General features: G+C 52.0%; 2 protein-coding genes across 5 annotated transcripts in view; both read left to right on the top strand.

The window, feature by feature from the left end:
- dennd5b (DENN/MADD domain containing 5B) overlaps nt 1-8,992 on the top strand; it is a 38,561-nt gene extending 29,569 nt beyond the window's left edge. For 2 of the 4 annotated variants that reach the window (XM_030354683.1, XM_030354685.1), the window contains 13 exons: nt 105-260; nt 898-979; nt 1,176-1,254; nt 1,638-1,766; nt 2,037-2,158; nt 2,777-2,922; nt 3,471-3,512; nt 4,289-4,407; nt 5,218-5,399; nt 6,013-6,095; nt 6,605-6,731; nt 6,988-7,162; nt 7,505-8,992. In XM_030354683.1, the coding sequence (XP_030210543.1) occupies nt 105-260; nt 898-979; nt 1,176-1,254; nt 1,638-1,766; nt 2,037-2,158; nt 2,777-2,922; nt 3,471-3,512; nt 4,289-4,407; nt 5,218-5,399; nt 6,013-6,095; nt 6,605-6,731; nt 6,988-7,162; nt 7,505-7,688 (1,626 nt within the window). In that variant the 3' untranslated portion in view covers nt 7,689-8,992. The remainder of the gene's footprint in view (nt 1-104; nt 261-897; nt 980-1,175; nt 1,255-1,637; nt 1,767-2,036; nt 2,159-2,776; nt 2,923-3,470; nt 3,513-4,288; nt 4,408-5,217; nt 5,400-6,012; nt 6,096-6,604; nt 6,732-6,987; nt 7,163-7,504) is intronic. The other 2 variants (XM_030354684.1, XM_030354686.1) reach the window with 1 other exon arrangement.
- Nucleotides 8,993-10,617: 1,625 nt separating this feature from the next.
- LOC115542472 (SIN3-HDAC complex-associated factor) lies at nt 10,618-16,911 on the top strand. The gene is made up of 7 exons (XM_030354737.1): nt 10,618-10,789; nt 12,092-12,219; nt 12,517-12,616; nt 13,369-13,480; nt 13,581-13,728; nt 13,917-14,241; nt 14,454-16,911. The coding sequence occupies exons 2-7, from the start codon at nt 12,092-12,094 to the stop codon at nt 14,547-14,549; spliced, it is 909 nt and encodes a 302-aa protein (XP_030210597.1). The 5' UTR covers nt 10,618-10,789; the 3' UTR covers nt 14,550-16,911.
- Nucleotides 16,912-17,169: the final 258 nt, after the last annotated feature.

The raw sequence follows: 17,169 nt of genomic DNA, 5'->3' as shown, positions 1-17,169 counted from the left end.
ATGTGTGAGCGTTTGCGTGTCTGTGTGGGTTTCTCTGTGTGTTTGTGTGTCTACATTAACTTGTTTGTTTGCGTTAATGTAACGTGTGTGTGTGTGTCCTCCAGACCAAGCGCATGCTGGTGGAGAAGCTGGGGCGCGAGGCGGTGGAGCTGGGCCACGGAGGGGAGGCCAGCATCACGGGGCTGGAGGAGAACACGCTGATCGCCAGCCTCTGTGACCTCCTGGAGAGGATCTGGAGCCACGGCCTGCAAAACAAACAGGTCAGGACTGGCCCCCCAGGACTAGTGTAGACCCCCAGGACTAGTGTAGACCCCCCCAGGACTAGTGTAGACCCCCAGGACTAGTGTAGACCCCCAGGACTAGTGTAGACCCCCAGGAGTAGTCTGGACCCCCAGGAGTAGTCTGGACCCCCAGGAGTAGTCTGGACCCCCCAGGAGTAGTGTAGACCCCCAGGACTAGTGTAGACCCCCAGGACTAGTGTAGACCCCCCCAGGACTAGTGTAGACCCCCCAGGAATAGTGTAGACCCCCAGGAGTAATCTGGACCCCCCAAGACTAGTGTAGACCCTCCATGAGTAGTCTAGACCCCAGGACTAGTGTACACCCCCCAGGAGTAGTGTAGACCCTCAGGACTAGTGTAGACCCCCCAGGAGTAGTGTAGACCCCCCAGGAGTAGTCTGGACCCCCAGGACTAGTCTAGACCCCCCAGGACTAGTCCGTACCCCCAGTAATAGTCTAGACCCTGAGGATTAGGCTGGACCCCCAAGGGTCACACCAGGCCCCCAGTACTAGTCTAAACCCCCAGGACTGCTTTAGACTGGGGGGGGGTCCAGAGTGTGGCTCTGCAGGGGGGCCGCTGTGGGGGCGGTGTGTGTGACCTCATCTCTCCGTCCTTCAGGGGAAGTCTGCTCTGTGGTCCCACCTGCTGCACTACCAGGGGAGGGAGGAGAGGCTGGAGACCCAGCAGGGGGAGCTACCAGGTACACACACACGCACTCACACACACACACACGCACACGCACACGCACACAGACACACACAGACACAGAGAGAGAGAGAGAGAGAGAGGCAAGAAGACACACACACACACACACGTACTTATACACACACACAGGAACACACACACACACACACACAAACACACACACACACACTAAAGGGGTTTTCTCTGCGTAGCCAGCGGTCCGGAGCGGAGGAAGTCGGAGACGTCCGTAGGGCTGCCGTACCTCCCGGTGTCCGTCCTGCAGGACATGAGGTAGGCCCCCCCACCACTGCTGCCTCCAACACCAGCTCCTACTCCTCCACCACCACCACCTCAAACACCACCAGCACGACCACCAACACCACCACCAACACCTCCATCACCACCACCTCCATCATCATCAACACCTCCATCACCACCTCCATCACCACCACCACCACCTCCATCATCATCAACACCTCCACCACCATCTCCACCACCATCTCCACCACCACCTCCATCACCACCTCCATCACCACCTCCATCACCACCTCCATCACCTGTGTTTCGACTGTTTGACCTGTTGCTAAACGCTTTGGGACTGCTGCTCTGTAGGGTTAGGCTCAATATCTTCTCCCCTCTCCCTCCCTCCCCCCCCCCCCCCCCCCCCAACCCAGACACATCCAGAGCATGTCGGAGATCAAGACGGACGTGGGGCGGGCTCGGGCGTGGCTCCGCCTCTCTCTGGAGAAGAAGCTCCTCTCACAACACCTCAAGATGCTGCTGAGCAGACAGGGGCTGACCAAGTGAGGACACACACAGACACACACACAGAGACACACACAGAGACACACACAGACACACACAGACACACACAAACAGAGACACACACAGAGACACACAGAGACACACAGACACACACACAGAGACGCACACAGACACACACACAGAGACACACACAGACACACACACAGAGACACACACAGACACAAGGCTGCCAGCTGCAGCCTTGAGCTGCAGCAGGGGAGAATGCATCGTTCTGATTGGCTGACTGACCTGTCGTCCCGCCCCTACAGGAAGCTGTATAAGAGGTACGCCTTCCTGCGCTGCGAGGAGGAGAAGGAGCAGTTCCTGTTCCACCTGCTGTCGCTCAACGCCGTCGACTACTTCTGCTTCACCTGCGTGTTCACCACCATCAGTGAGACACGCACAAACACACACGCACCCACACACACACATATATGCAAGAAGGCACGCGGACACACACACACGCAGGCACGCAAGCAAACATACACATGCGGGCACGTACGCATGTACACACGCATACCAACACATGCACACGTGCACGTATACTCGCACAAACGTATACACACATGCAGCAACGCAAACACATGCACACTCATGCACACCCTCACACGCACATATATGCACACACGCACACACGAATGCACGCAAAGAGGCTGTGATGCACTCTCATCAGGACCACTGTGTTCATGTTGTCCTGTGATGCTCTCTCATCAGGACCACTGTGTTCATGTTGTCCTGTGATGCTCTCTCATCAGGACCACTGTGTTCATGTTGTCCTGTGATGCTCTCTCATCAGGACCACTGTGTTCATGTTGTCCTGTGATGCTCTCTCATCAGGACCACTGTGTTCATGTTGTCCTGTGATGCTCTCTCATCAGGACCACTGTGTTCATGTTGTCCTGTGATGCTCTCTCATCAGGACCACTGTGTTCATGTTGTCCTGTGATGCTCTCTCATCAGGACCACTGTGTTCATGTTGTCCTGACCGCTGCTCTGTGTGTCCCTGCAGTGATCCCGTACCGCGCCGTCATCATCCCCATCAAGAAGCTGAGCAACACCATGACCACCTCCAACCCCTGGGTGTGCGTGTCCGGGGAGCTGGGCGACTCGGGCGTCATGCAGATCCCCAAAAACGTGCTGGAGATGACCTTTGACGTGAGTCTGACCCCCCCCCCCCCCCACCCCGCCGCCACGGACCAGGTCAGAACCCCCCCGGGTCAGTCCCCCAGAGTCAGTACCCCCCCTGGGGTCAGTCCCCAAAGGTTTGAACCCCAGAGTCAGAGCCCCGGGTCAGAGGTCAGAACCCCGGTTCAGAGGTCAGAACCCCAGGGTCAGTGCCCCGGGTCAGAGGTCAGAACCCCAGGGGCAGAACCCCGGGTCAGAGGTCAGAACCCCAGGGGCAGAACCCCGGGTCAGAGGTCAGGACCCCAGGGTCAGAGACCCCGGGCTCGAACCCTGCTTCAGAACAGAACCAGGTCAAGACCCCTGATCCCGTGGTTCGTTGGAGGCTCAGAGCCGGTGTGTGTGTTGGTTTGAAACCCGAGACGAACTGCATGTCAGTGAGACGTCACTCACACATGGACGTAGTGTGTGTGTGTGTGTACTCCCCCTAAGCTCATGTCATGCCAGTGTTTCAGCCATTTTGTCCTAACATTGTCTCCATTCCCCCCCCCCCCCCCCCCCCCACAACCACCGCCCTCCAGTCTGCCTTCAGGCATCATACGCACATCTCCGCCATGTTTAAGGTACCAGCCCCCCCCCCCCCCCCCCACATCTCTCCTCCCTCCTCATCTCGTCTCCTCCCTCCTCATCTCCACGTCTCCTCACCTAACAGCCTTCACCCTAACAGACTCCTCTAGCTGCTCCTCTCTGTGTGCTGTCTGCCTGCTCCACCTAACACCGTCTGGGTGGTGTCAGAGTGCGTAGCGGGCGTGGCTCCTGCTTCCACTAACACTAACACTCGTTCTGACCTCACGGTGTGGCTCTCTCTGGGGACAGTCTGAGCAGACTGGGGCTCTTTGGAGTCAGACACCCGTTGGTGACCTTCTGGTGGGACGAGAGAGACGACCGAAAGAGTCAGACACCGTGACTGTAGATGACGTGATGGCTGTGACTCCTCGTTTTCGCGATTGCTACTGCGAGAAAAACTGTGACTCCTCCTCCATCTGTTTAGACTTTGACTCCTCCCCTACCTGTTTGGACTGTGACTCCTCCTCCACCTGTTGTGGACTGTGACTCCTCCTCCTTGTTTAGACTGTGACTCCTCCTCCTCCTTGATCAGACTGTGACTCCTCCTCTACCTGTTTCGACTGCGACTCCTCCTCCACCTGTTGTGGACTGTGACTCCTCCTCCTCCTCCTTGTTTAGACTGATTCCTCCAGCTGCTTGGACTGTGACTCCTCCTCCACCTGGTTCAACTGTGCCTCCTCCTCCTCCTCGTCGGTGCAGACTGACTCCTCCCCGTTGTGCGTACTGACTCCCCCCTGGTGTGTAGACTGACTCCTCCCCTTTGTGTGTTCAGTGCCAGAACCTGGGGAAGCTGACTTCCACTCAGCTCGGCCACGACAACGCCGGCCTGCTGGCCAAGTGGCTGGTGGACTGTGTGATGGTGCGCAACGAGATCACCGGCCACACCTACAAGTACGTTAACCACACCCACATGCAGGTAGAACTAACTGCAGGTATGTTAACCACATCCACATACAGGTAGAACTACACACAGGTAGAACCACCTGCAGGTATGTTAACCACACCTACATCCAGGTAGAACTACACACAGGTAGAACTACACCACCTCCAGGTAGAACCACACACAGGTCGAACCACACACAGGAAGAGCCACCTACAGGTAGTAGAACCTACAGGTAAAACTTAGAAACCCCTACAGGTAGAACCACCTACAGGTACGTTAACCTACAAACAGGTAGAAGCACCTCACCTACAGGTCGAACCACCACCACTACTACAGGTAGAACCACCTCCAGGTAGAACCACCTCACCCACATGTAGTACCGCCTACAGGTAGAACCACACCTCCAAGTAGAACCACCTCCAGGTAGAACCACCACAGCTCCAGGTAGAACCACCTCCAAGTAGAACCACCTCCAGGTAGAACCACCACAGCTCCAGGTAGAACCACCTCCAGGTAGAACCACCTCCAGGTAGAACCACCACACCTCCAGGTAGAACCACCTCCAGGTAGAACCACCTCCAGGTAGAACCACACCTACTGGTAGAATCACCTACAGGTAGACCCTCACCTACAGGTAGACCCACACCTACAAGTAGAACCACCTACAGGTAGAACCACCTCACCTACAGGTAGAACCACCTCACCTACAGATAGAACCCCACCTACATACAGCTAGGACCACCTACAGGTAGACCACCTCACCTACAGACCCGGTCTCACCCCGGTCTCCCCCCGTCTCACCCCGGTCTCCCTCCCAGGTTCCCGTGCGGCCGCTGGCTGGGGCGCGGCGTGGACGACGGCAGCCTGGAGCGCGTCCTGATCGGGGAGCTGCTGGTCCCGGGGGCCGAGGAGGACTCTGGGAGGGGCAGCCGGACCCCCGAGCTGCAGAGGTCCCCCTCGCAGACCAGGAGGAGCAGCATCATGGGGGGACGCGGAGGGAGTCAGTACCTCTCTGTCTCTGTCTGCCTGTCTCTCTGTCTGTCTCTCTCTCTGTCTGGGTCTCTCTCTCCCTCTCTCTCTCACCCTCTTTCTCTGTATCGGTCTCTCTCTCCCTCTCTCTCTCTCTCTCCCTCTCTCTCTGTCTGTCTCTCGCTGTGTGTCTCTGTCTCTGTCTCTCTCTCTCTCTCTCTGTCTCTGTCTCTCTCTCTCTCTCTCTCTCTCTCTCTCTGCCTCTCTCTCTGTCTCTGTCTCTGTCTCTGTCTCTGTCTCTCTCTCTCTCTCTCTCTCTCTCTCTCTCTCTCTCTCTGTCGCTCTCGCTCTCGCTCTCTCTGTCGCTCTCGCTCTCGCTCTCTCTCCCTCTCTCTCTCTTTCTGTGTCTCTCTCCCTCACCCTCTCTGTGTCTCTCTGTCTCATCGGGAGCAGGCTGTTCCTGACGAGCTGGCTGTCGCCTTGCATTGTTGTTGTTGGATGTTAAAGAAGCGCTGTATAAATGCAGTCCATTTACCATAACATGAGGGTGGTTTTGTGTAGGGGAGCCTGGTTCTCTGGGGTTTCCGCTCTAGTCCTGAGGGTCTTAAAGTCCTCACTCTGACCGATCCTGTCCTGTCTTGCAGAACTCACTTCAGGACAAATCCAGGAGACCATCGGAGAGGCGGTGAACAACATCATCAAACACTTCCACAAGCCGGAGAAAGAGGTTTGTTTGTGTCTGTGCCTGTGTGCGTGTGTAGTTTTCAGTGTGTCTGTACAATTCTCTAAACTACAGCAGTAACGGTCAACAGCGGTAACAGCTGCAGTATGCAGCGTTATGCGTGGTGAGGACCACATGATGAGGGTTTTTTAGAGCTGCTCTCTGACCGCTTCATGAGTTGGTTTGATTGCCGCCTGCAGGAACGGCTTCCATAACAACGCCAAGCATTGAGATGGTGCATACTGCCCCTAAACACCTGCTAGGTCTCACTCTCTATCTCTCTGTCCCTGTCCCTGTCCCTCTGTCTCTCCGTCTGTCTCTCTCTCGGTCTCTCTCTCTCTCTCTCTCTCTCTCTCTCTGTCTCTGTCTCTGTCTCTGTCTCTCTGTCTCTCTCTCTGTCTCTGTCCCTCTCTCTGTCTCTGTCCCTCTCTCTCTCTCTCCCTCTCTCTCTCCCTGTGTCTCGGTCTGTCTCTTTATCTCTGCCTGACTGTCATGTGCTCCTCTCGTCCTATCAGAGGGGCAGCCTGACCATCCTGCTGTGTGGGGAGAACGGTCTGGTGGGGGCCCTGGAGCAGTTCTTCCACCACGGCTTCAAGTCGGCCCGGCTCTTCCAGAAGACCGTCTTCGTCTGGGACTTCATAGGTAAAGTGGTTTCCCCAGCGCTGCTGTAGCGCCCCCTGCTGTCCCTCAATTATAAATATCAATCATTGACTTATCATTTACTACCCTGTGTATGGTACAATATTAAAAGCATACATTATTATATATATTACACTGTTAGACAATAGTCTGAAGAACTCTCTCTCTGTCTCTCTGTCTCTCTGTCTCTGTCTCTCTCTCTCTCTCTCTCTCTCTCTCTCTCTCTCTCTCTCTCTCTCTCTCTCTCTCTCCCCCACAGAGAAGGCTGTAGCCTACATGGAGTCATGTGACCAGATGGGCGACCTCCAGGAGACCCCCGAGCCGCTTGGGCTGACCTGTCACTCACTCTGTCGCTACGCCAACGCCATCAACTCCACCCGCCGCAGCATCGGCAAGGACGGGAAGTTCCAGCTGCTGGTGTGCCTCGGAGCGCGGTAGGTTACCACGACGACGGCGGACCACTCCCGGAGTGTTGGGAATGGTCCGAAGCTGTGCACGCGGTGGGGGTATAGCTAGGTCGCTAGTTCGATCCCTGGCTCCTCCTAGCGTAGGTGCCGAGGGGACGCCTCGCCCTGACTCTGGCTCAGGGACACCTCCAGGAGCCGGAGGTCGAACTAGCAACCTTCCGGTTTACCAGCCAACCCGCGCTACCTATGAGCCAACTGCCGCCCCCAACACACCATCGACGGACCGACGCTCAACAGAGCCAAGCGTCTCTCTATCCTGTCTGTATTCTGCTCGTGCTTGACTTCTTCTGCCTGCCCCGTCCCCCGCAGAGACCACCTGATGGACCAGTGGCTCCCCCTGCTGGTGGAGTGTCCCGTCCTGCAGCGCATGTACGACGACTCGGCCCTGCTGCGCGACCGCACCACGGTCAACACACTCATCGGGGTGCTGGAGACCCTGCACCACTTCCACATCACCCTGGAGGCGTCCCTGGTCAAGGGAGTCGACCTTTGACCCCCGACCCTGCTGGGAGCGCCCTAAGCCCTAACCCCCCCCCCCCCCCCCCCCCCCCCCCCCCCCCCCCAACAGACACACTGGATGGGCTCTCGGATGAGTCGTGACCGATGAAGGGAGGGGAGGAAGTATTGGACGGTAAAGACAGAGGCACCGCCGCAGTATTGGGTCTGCTCTCTTGGAGAACATTAGAGAGACAGTTCTTCTCTCCTGGGGATCAAAGATGTTTGGACCTTTAGAGAGACAGTTTGACCTTTAGAGAGACATTTCTTCTCTCCTGGGGATCAAAGATGTTCGGACCTTTAGAGAGACAGTTTGACCTTTTAGAGAGACAGTTCTACTCTCCTGGGGATCTGAGATGTTTGGACCTTTAGAGAGACAGTTCTACTCTCCTGGGGATCTGAGATGTTTGGACCTTTAGAGAGACAGTTGGACCTTTAGAGAGACAGTTCTACTCTCCCGGGGATCGGAGATGTTTGAACCTTTCAGGAGACCGTTTGATCTTTAGAGAGACAGTTCTACTCTCCTGGGGATCGGAGACCTTCGGACCTGTAGAGATAGAGTTTGACCTTTAGAGAGGTAGTTCTACTCTCCTGGGGATCTGAGATGTTTGGACCTTTTAGAGAGACAGTTTTTCAGCCGAGGCCTCCTTCGGTTCCGCTCCGTAGACCATAGGGTCTGTGGATCATTGGGTCCATAGGGGGAAGATGGAGTCCCTCATCTCTCCTCTCTCTCTCTCCTCTCTCTCCTCTCTCAGGAGGGTAGCATGCCCAGGAGCCAATGTACTCCGTTAGTTAGAGGAAGCACTGATTCATCACAGAGGGAGACAGGAACACTTTAGTGACCAGAGTCTTTGCAGGGAGGAACCCCCCCAATGTGACCCTCTCTCGCTCCTCAGAGCTGTGGTTCAAATAGCGCGGGTGTCACAGTTATATCTCGCCTCCAATTATTCAAGCCATCTCATTGGACAGGTGGCTTGTAGGCGGGGCGTGTGTGTGTGTGTGTGTGTGTGTGTGTGTGACAGTGATTTCAAGTAAAGTACCGTTTTATTTGAGGCTGTTTAATTTATTTTCTGATGCGTTCTACTGAGTTGTGTATGAGGGCAGATGTGTGTGTATCTGATTTTCCTTAACGGTACGGGAGAACACAACGGACTCCGTTACACAACAGAACCGTACGCACAACAAACAAACACTGGAGTGCGTTTTGAAGTCGAAGGACACTTCTCTGAGACTTTTCAAACCTGTGTTGATATTCATGTTTGCGTCGTCGTCTGGCCCTGAGAATACAAGATGCTATCAGCATCCAGCCCATCTCATTAACATTCATCATCTCTTCGATGTCAAACGATCCTGGTTTTAATTGTTTGTATCACTAGCGGGTAGGTTTGGTTACCTAACGCGATCTTCTCGGACCACTGGGTTCTCTGTGTGTGTCTGTGAACGTCCCGCATGACTCCGTTACTGTCCCGTGTTCCTGGTCAAGACCCAGTACCGCTCCCGGGATCTCAGGACTAGGAAGTCCTGACCGGAGTGCGTTGTTGGGGACCTCCTGTCTGAAGGTCTGCTCTGACCGGGACCAGGAAGGAGAGGAACACACTGGACAACATCTCATTGAGTTACTACTTAAAGTGCAGCACGTGATGAGTTTGGTCTGTGAGACAAGGACACTGTGTTTTTAATTTGTTTCTTAATTTGTACTGGATTAGTTGTTTTTAGGATGAAACCACTCAAACCATAGAATCTACAGATAATTGGAGCCTCCATTATTCTCTCTCTCTCTCTCTCTCTCTCTCTCTCTCTCTCTCTCTCTCTCTCTCTCTCTCTCTCTCTCTCTCTCTCTCTCTCTCTCTCTCTCTCTCTCTCTCTCTCTCTCTCTCTCTCTCTCTCTCTCTCTCCCACCCTCTCACTCTCTCTCTTACTCTCTCTTCTCTGTGCCTACACATGAAGCCGATTACTCTGTGAAACGACAGACCGGTTCTATATTTTAGTTTGTGTTTTAGGTGTGAGGTCATTCTTTTAATCTTTGAAAGTAACAGTTGAACCAAACCAGCAGCTATAGCCCGTGTTCTCTCCATGAGGTCCTGTTGCTCCTACAGAAATACTGGGTTCCTGGAGGCGATAAACCTGAACGGAGCTTCAAGTAGGACCTGAGATCTATACTTTGAGATCAGTTTGTTGTTCCTAGCCATCGGTGAGGGGAGTGACACGCTCTGAGAAGACCCGTTTGGAGTTGTATGCTTCTGTCTGAAACTATTTAGAAAATCTGTGCACTTGCCTGATAGGTTATTAATCTGGCCTGTCAATCTCAAGTGAGTGACTGCAACATCTCAATAGCAGAGAAAGGGAGGGAGGGAGGGAGGGAGGGAGGGAGGAGCGAGGATGGGACAGGATGTTTTTTGGAGTTTTATTTTCCGAATCTTTTCTTCTCTCAGCAGCTGAGAGGATCTGACCTCTAGCTGAGAGGAGGTCACACTGTGACGACCGCGTTACCACTGGACAGGGGATCTTGTTGTTGCTGTACAATTTATTGTTTTGCTCTGATATTTATTCATGTTTCAATAAAAAATATCAAAAGCATGGATGAGTGACGTATCTTGGTCTGTTGTGGTCTCCAGGATTGACTTTATTAAATTGTGAAAGCGCTTTTTTTCTTTTTAGTATTGAATATTGGAGTTAATGATATTAACTATTCTAGAAGTTGTGTCTGATATTTATGCTTTACGATCCTTTATAATTAGATTTCCAATAGCGCATGATTAATGTTTTCAACCGCTCTGTGTGAAACGGCGCCCCCGTGTGGCGACTTCAAGAACGCAACCTCCCGACCCGTCGCCCATTTCCCGCGTATTCTCCCTCCATATATGGGCATGGTCCTGTCAACGTCACAGCCAGATGTAAATATCTCTGATTGAAGAAATTCAGAAAATGGAGGCGTGTGGATCGTGTACTGCGCATGCGTGAACGTTCCTACTACGGATTCCCCAGCAGACAGCGTTGACCCAGCGGGTCTGCAGCGCTATCGTTTACCGCGACACACTTCCAGGAGGAGGTTTAGTCCAAAAGTGTCTCATCGAGTCTCAGACTCCTTCCCGCCACAAGGTACGTGCGTGTTTTTGTGTTTTTAACCGGGGAACTCGCATGTCAGTCCCACCACGCTGTCGGCGTGCAGCTCGGAAGTTTGGCTCGATGTCTGGTTTTGGTTTCACTGATCGATGCGTTGGACCTCCTGCAGCCCGCCAGCCTGCAGAAGGTCGCGGGTTCGGATCCACTGGGACCGGGCAGCGGTTGTTGAACAGCTCTGTAGTTTGGTTAGAGACGTTTAAAGGCTGTTAACACGGACGCGGTGTCTGACGCGCAGAGCGCAGTGTGTGAAGTGTTTTCCACGCAGTCCGTCTCCTAAGATACCCAGGGTCCGAACCGCGGGGTTTAAACATTTTGTAAAGTAATCCAATTGAAGTGTAATTTCACGGTGTTAAATGTAAGTTTTCCGCGGCGTATCTCCAGTAGAAGTTGTGGTTATCGAGTCGGATATTTAAAGGCGGTGCTGGGTGGGTGTGTTCCTGCGTCACGGCCGCCCAGCCACCATCACCTAGCCTCCCGCCTCCATCACCCAGCCTCAAGCCACTGCTCCCTCCCATCCTAACCGCCAACCGACGGGACGATGGGAACGTTTTAAAGAATATATACATTATATATCTGCCCCGTTAATAAACTATGCCCGATTGCATCTAAAATAAATAGTTCATAATTAGGTTTCTAGTAGGCCTCGACATCATCATCAAACATAGCGTGCCTATTTCATTTTTTTGTTTTTTAATTCTAAAGCCGATCGCGAACAATTTCTTTCGCGCTGAAATAGATGTCCTCTCCTCGTGCAACACTTCTCCATCCCGTGGAGCACGTGGCGAGGATTCCATTGCATCAGCACCAGTGCTGTTGCTAAGGGCGGGGCAGAGATGCTGGGCTGGGGGATCTGGCCCCGCCCCTAGACCAACAACCGCTGGAGCGTCCGGCGGGTGGAGACTGGAGAGTGAACCCTGATTAACGAGCTAACGATCACTAACGTTACTTTCAGTTTCATAAAGAGGGTCACAGTTTTATATGCTGAATGTGGACTAACCGCTATGATTAAATTCTAACTGATCTGAATCCACTGAGGGACACTCTGGGCATCGTGTTTATGTTGTGTTTATCTTTGATAATTTATACATTTCTAAAATATGTTTACTGTATGATTCTATAATATAATTTATACATGATCAAAGGTATGTTTCATGCACTGCTTTACTGTGTCACCTGCATCGACTTCTTCCTGTCTTGTTGAGTGACAGTAGGGGGGGGGTCCTAGCGCTGAGGTACATCCTGTGTAGCTCTCTGAGCGGCTCTGTGTTCCTGTCCTAGATGTTCGGCTTCCACAAGCCCAAGATGTACCGGAGCCTGGAGGGCTGCTGCATCTGCAGGGCCAAGTCCTCCAGCTCGCGCTTCACCCACAGCCAGCGCTACGAGCCCCACCTCCAGGCCTGCTTCAGGTGAGTCCGTCAGACGGGGACCGGGGCCCCTGGCTGAGGACTAAGGCTGGGGGCCTGGGGGTGTGTGGCATGGGATATGGTCTTCTGCTTCAGCATGTTGGCCTTGTTCCACTGTGTGTGTGTGTGTGTGTGTGTGTGTGTGTGTGTGTGTGTGTGTGTGTTTTATTAATCCCTCGGGAAGGTTCCTTCAGGAAATGCACTTCCAGCAGCAGCCAACACCATGTTAAGAGTAAAGAACAACAAATATAAATGTGCAAAAATGCAAAAGATATTAATGTGTGTGTGTGTGCGTTCTAGCCTGGGGGAGGTGCGTTACGGGGACATCTGTAACGCCTGCGTCCTGCTGGTGAAGAGATGGAAGAAGCTTCCGGAAGGTTCGAAGAAGAACTGGAACCACGTAAGGCGTGCGTGTGTGTGTGTGTGCATTATTGGGGGTGTCTCCATTTAGTAGTGCCCTCAGTCTAGAGTCACGTTCCCTATTTAGTGCACTCCTTGATAACCACAATGCAACAGTAAACAGTATCAATTATTTCTGAACTATATCCCATGATGCATAGCGGTTTGCATTAAATCGGCCTCATCCAATATAAATGCTTGACACGTGCAGGTTCTCTATGTGAATGAGCTGTCACATGGTGGGATTGTTTACGACTCAAATACACGTCACAGCCATTGATTTCCCCCTGGTAACTATTAGTGTCTGAATCCTCATATATATACTTGCTCCCTCAATGGCGGGCTATAAGGAGCAGGGCTTAGTCAGGCTGCCCTCTGATAGGACGAGAGGAGCAGAGCTTAGTCAGGCTGCCCTCTGATAGGACGAGAGGAGCAGAGCTTAGTCAGGCTGCCCTCTGATAGGACGAGAGGAGCAGAGCTTAGTCAGGCTGCCCTCTGATAGGACGAGAGGAGCAGGGCTCAGTCAGGCTGCCCTCTGATAGGACGAGAGGAGCAGGGCTCAGTCAGGCTGCCCTCTGATAGGACGAGAGGAGCAGAGCTTAGTCAGGCTGCCCTCTGATAGGACGAGAGGAGAAGAGCTCAGTATTCAGGCTGCTCTCTGATAGGACTCTCTGTTTGGGGCCGATAATAGCTTTGCTCAAAGGCCCGCTGAGAGGTGCTCACAGTGTGTTCTCCCCCCCTGCTGGGCGGCAGGTGGTGGACACCAAAGGGGGGTCCAGTCTGAAGACCGCCCTGAAGACGAAGAGGAGGAGGAAGAGTCGCCCGAGCCACCACAGCCGGGCGGAGAAGCACCTCAAAACACTGAGTAAGCTCCACACCGCACCGACCAATCAGAACACTTTCAGAACCTTAAAGCTGAAACCTTCACTTCCTCGTTTAGTTAAGATGTGTTTCCCCCCCCCCAGACTCCGACGCACACAGCTCCTCCAGCACCTCCCCTCCACCGTCGCCTAGCTACAGCAACCAATCAGACGAGGGCTCGGACACGGAGGCCAGGCCTGGCCACGCCCACTCCCCAGCGTTCACCTTCCTGGACCTCACCTACTGGAAACGGTAAGACGACCTCTCCTTCCTGTTGACCCTTGACCTCTCTGTTTGACCTCCGATCTCTATTGGGTGACCTCTCTCTTCTGTTTGGTGACCTCTCTGTTCTCTCTTTGACCTTTCTCGTCTCTATTGGGTGACCTCTGGTCTCTATTTGGTGACGCCTGGTCTCTATTTGACCTCTGACCTCTCCTCAGGCGACGTGTGTGCTGTGGCATCGTCTACGCCGGCCGCTACGGTGAGGTCATCATCGACCCCCAGCTGTTCAAACCGTGCTGTCGCAAGCTGCCCGTGGAGGTGGTGGAGCAGGAGAAGGTGGAGCAAAGGGTGGAGGAGGGGATGGATGAGCAGAAGGTGGAGCAGCAGCAGCAGCAGAAGGTGGAGCAGCGGCAGAAGGTGGTGGAGCAGAAGTTGGAGCAGCAGAAGGTGGAGGTAGAGAAGAAGGAGATGGAGGAGGAGGAGGAGGAGGAAGGGCACACGGAGACGGCAAGGAGCTCCCAGTGTCCTCAGGTCCAACAGGAAGTGAGTGTGAGTGAGTGACAGGAAGGAGATGAGAGACGTCAACGACATACACTTCCTGGATGCTGCAAGACCCTGAAGACATTTGAAGCTTTCCTATCTGAAGCTGCGGCAAACCTTTCTTCGTTTGTTTACCGTTGGCCTCCAGGCAGCACTGAAGAGTCTTGTGTGTCTCGGGGTTTTGGAGAATCGGTTTTGTTATTCTTGTGTTTAAGACGCTGGATCCCAGCAAGCGGCCAGACTTTGGTTTACCGCCAGCTCGACCCCTTGACCTCCAGCAGGACACCTTGATCCCGGGACCTCCACCTTGACCCCGGGACCTCCAGCTCGACCCCTTGACCCCGGGACCTCCACCTTGACCCCGGGACCTCCAGCTCGACCCCTTGACCCGGGACGTCCACCTTGACCCCGGGACCTCAAGCACGACCCCTTGACCCCCAGCACGACCCCTTGACCTCCATCTCGACCCCGGGACCTCCAGCTCGACCCCGGGACCTCCATCACATCCTTGACCCCTGGATGGGCCGCAACGCCGTTCTTCCGACCACGATTTCTACGCAAATCACAGGAATAAGCTAAAAATAATTTTGTTGATGTGTTTGTTTGTGTAAGAACTTTTTTCGGCGCAAGAGCGGTCCTCTCTTCCATAGAGGGCCGTTGCCCTGGCAATAGTCTCCGTTCCTCCAGAGAGGAAAAGTTTAAAAAGACGCAACGGTAATGATTAATCTGTAAGAAGAAAAAAAAAAGACTGTAAAGACTCAAAGCATGACTGTGGATCGCTGTTCAGATGAATAAATTTATAGAAGAAGTCCTGGTTCACGATGGAAGCACAAACCAAATACCTAATCAGGGAAACGATGCAGCAGCTATGGACAACACTTAACCTTGATAAGTTAAGATTCATTAAGTGGCTCACATGATTATTTGGTCTCCGTCCACACGGAGCTGAAACAGGCGGTTCAGGAATATGCGGTTTTATGTGGTTCAGGAATATCTCCGTAAAGACGGAGTCATTGCGAAACCGCATCGAGCTGTAAATACGCTGTGCTGTAGTAAATATTCAAGGCGCTGGTTCTCCACAGAAAAAAGTGGAGCGCATCAAACCTGCGCGCATACAGCCTGCGCGCTGTATACAAACATTCAGTCACGAGGAGATTCAACCTTTTAAATTGAACAGAAATACTTTTTAATATACAGTTAGTAATTAAATTCATCAAGGGGCTTTGTTTAAAGCTACAAAAATAATACAAATAAAATAATTAAAAATTCAACGCAACTCTGACGTCCCCCAGCTGGTTGGGGGCTAATGACTTTGTCGTTTGCGTTTCAGGCGTTGGATTGGATGAGTGAATCAAACCCCAGGAGTATTTATGATGCAAACTCTGTCGTTCAAACGGTTTAGTTTTATCCTCCATGTGTGATGTGGAGGGGGGGTCACCAACCTTTTTTTAACCTGAGAGCTACTTCATGGGAACTGAGTCGTACGAAGGGAACCCAGTTTGATACACTCTTCTGAAATAACAAATTTGCTCAGTTTGCCTTTAGTTATGTATTATTCAATAGCTAATGATACTCATCTATGTGAAGACACTGATCATGTTAATGATTTCTCACAATTATCAACAATGACTTAAAGGTGGGAAAGAGTTGTGCTATGTTTAGAACAGGCCTGCGGGCGCCTCATATGGTTCTTGCGGGCGCCATGGTACCCGCGGGCACCGTGTTGGTGACCCCTGCTCTAAACTCTAAATGGTCTCATATAATAGAAGCGGTCGACCAGCATAGGTACTCTCACGCAGCATTTAACTCACTGATATCTGACGGATAGCTATGCCCATCAATATGCATTTAAATGGTTGCTCATGAAACTTTCTAATGTTGTAAATAGTTATTGTCTTGGCCAAGCGGATAGATGGAGCAGCATGGTGCATGAGGGCCTGCATGAGCTTCTGAAGGGTTGAGCAGCTGCTCTGCTTGGAGATATATTTTTGTAGATACGGTGAATAAAGACAACACAGTTGATTGATTCAGCGACCGCCCTCTTCTCGGACTTAAGTCACTTCTAGTTATTTGAATAAGCTAGTTCTCCCTTTTCTTATGTATTGTTAATATATTTGACGTCTTGTTGTCACGAAGCTGTCAAACATCACCCGCCACCAGGGGCCGCTGCAGACTTCACTATGTCAACCACAATATCTATTCTAGTGGTCATGTTCTTGTATATAAATTGTCAGACATTCATTCCGTTCCGTCACTTTATTTTGTACTTTTTCCAAAATAACCTAAGAGAATGCCGAATTATTTTTGTTCTGTTCATTCAATTGCTAGTACTTTCACTTTTAATTGCAATCTTATTTCAATGAGTTAAAGATTTGGTGAAACAAGTTATATTTTCCTGCCCTCTATTCTGTGTTGATCAGGTTAGATCAAATGTATTGGTTGTGTTTAAAGTCGCAGTATGTCCTCATTGAACATAAGAACGGTTTATTTTTTGCCTTATGTATTTAGGCCTACTAATAAATAGGGGATAATTTATACTGTTATGACAATTAGGTTGCAGGATTTTGCATTCAGCGCAGTTTGATCCGGTATATTGTTATACGACTTGTTTCTATAAAGTCTGTATTTTCTACAATCAGATTTGTACGCCTTGAATAAATGTTTGTCATGTTAGTGTTGAGTCTGGTTCTTCATTTTTCATGGTCCGACATGTTGGGCTGCAGAAGCATAACTTGGATTCCATTAAACAACCTTACACTTTTTATTGTGCACATGTGCACCGATGATCAGATGCCATATTAGTTATTTTTATATATATGGAGAGAGAGAACATGAACATGACTTTGGTCCTTGACAAACTCGGATGGAGGTCTTGGTACAGTCTGTCTATGCGCACCTGCCAGGGACCCACACCTACGTGCACTTGTCCAG

The sequence above is a fragment of the Gadus morhua genome, chromosome 4 (genome assembly GCF_902167405.1).
Source record: "Gadus morhua chromosome 4, gadMor3.0, whole genome shotgun sequence".
Taxonomy (NCBI): domain Eukaryota; kingdom Metazoa; phylum Chordata; class Actinopteri; order Gadiformes; family Gadidae; genus Gadus; species Gadus morhua.
Note: the sequence above shows the minus strand (reverse complement) of the source record. Positions and strands in the feature narration are given on the sequence as shown.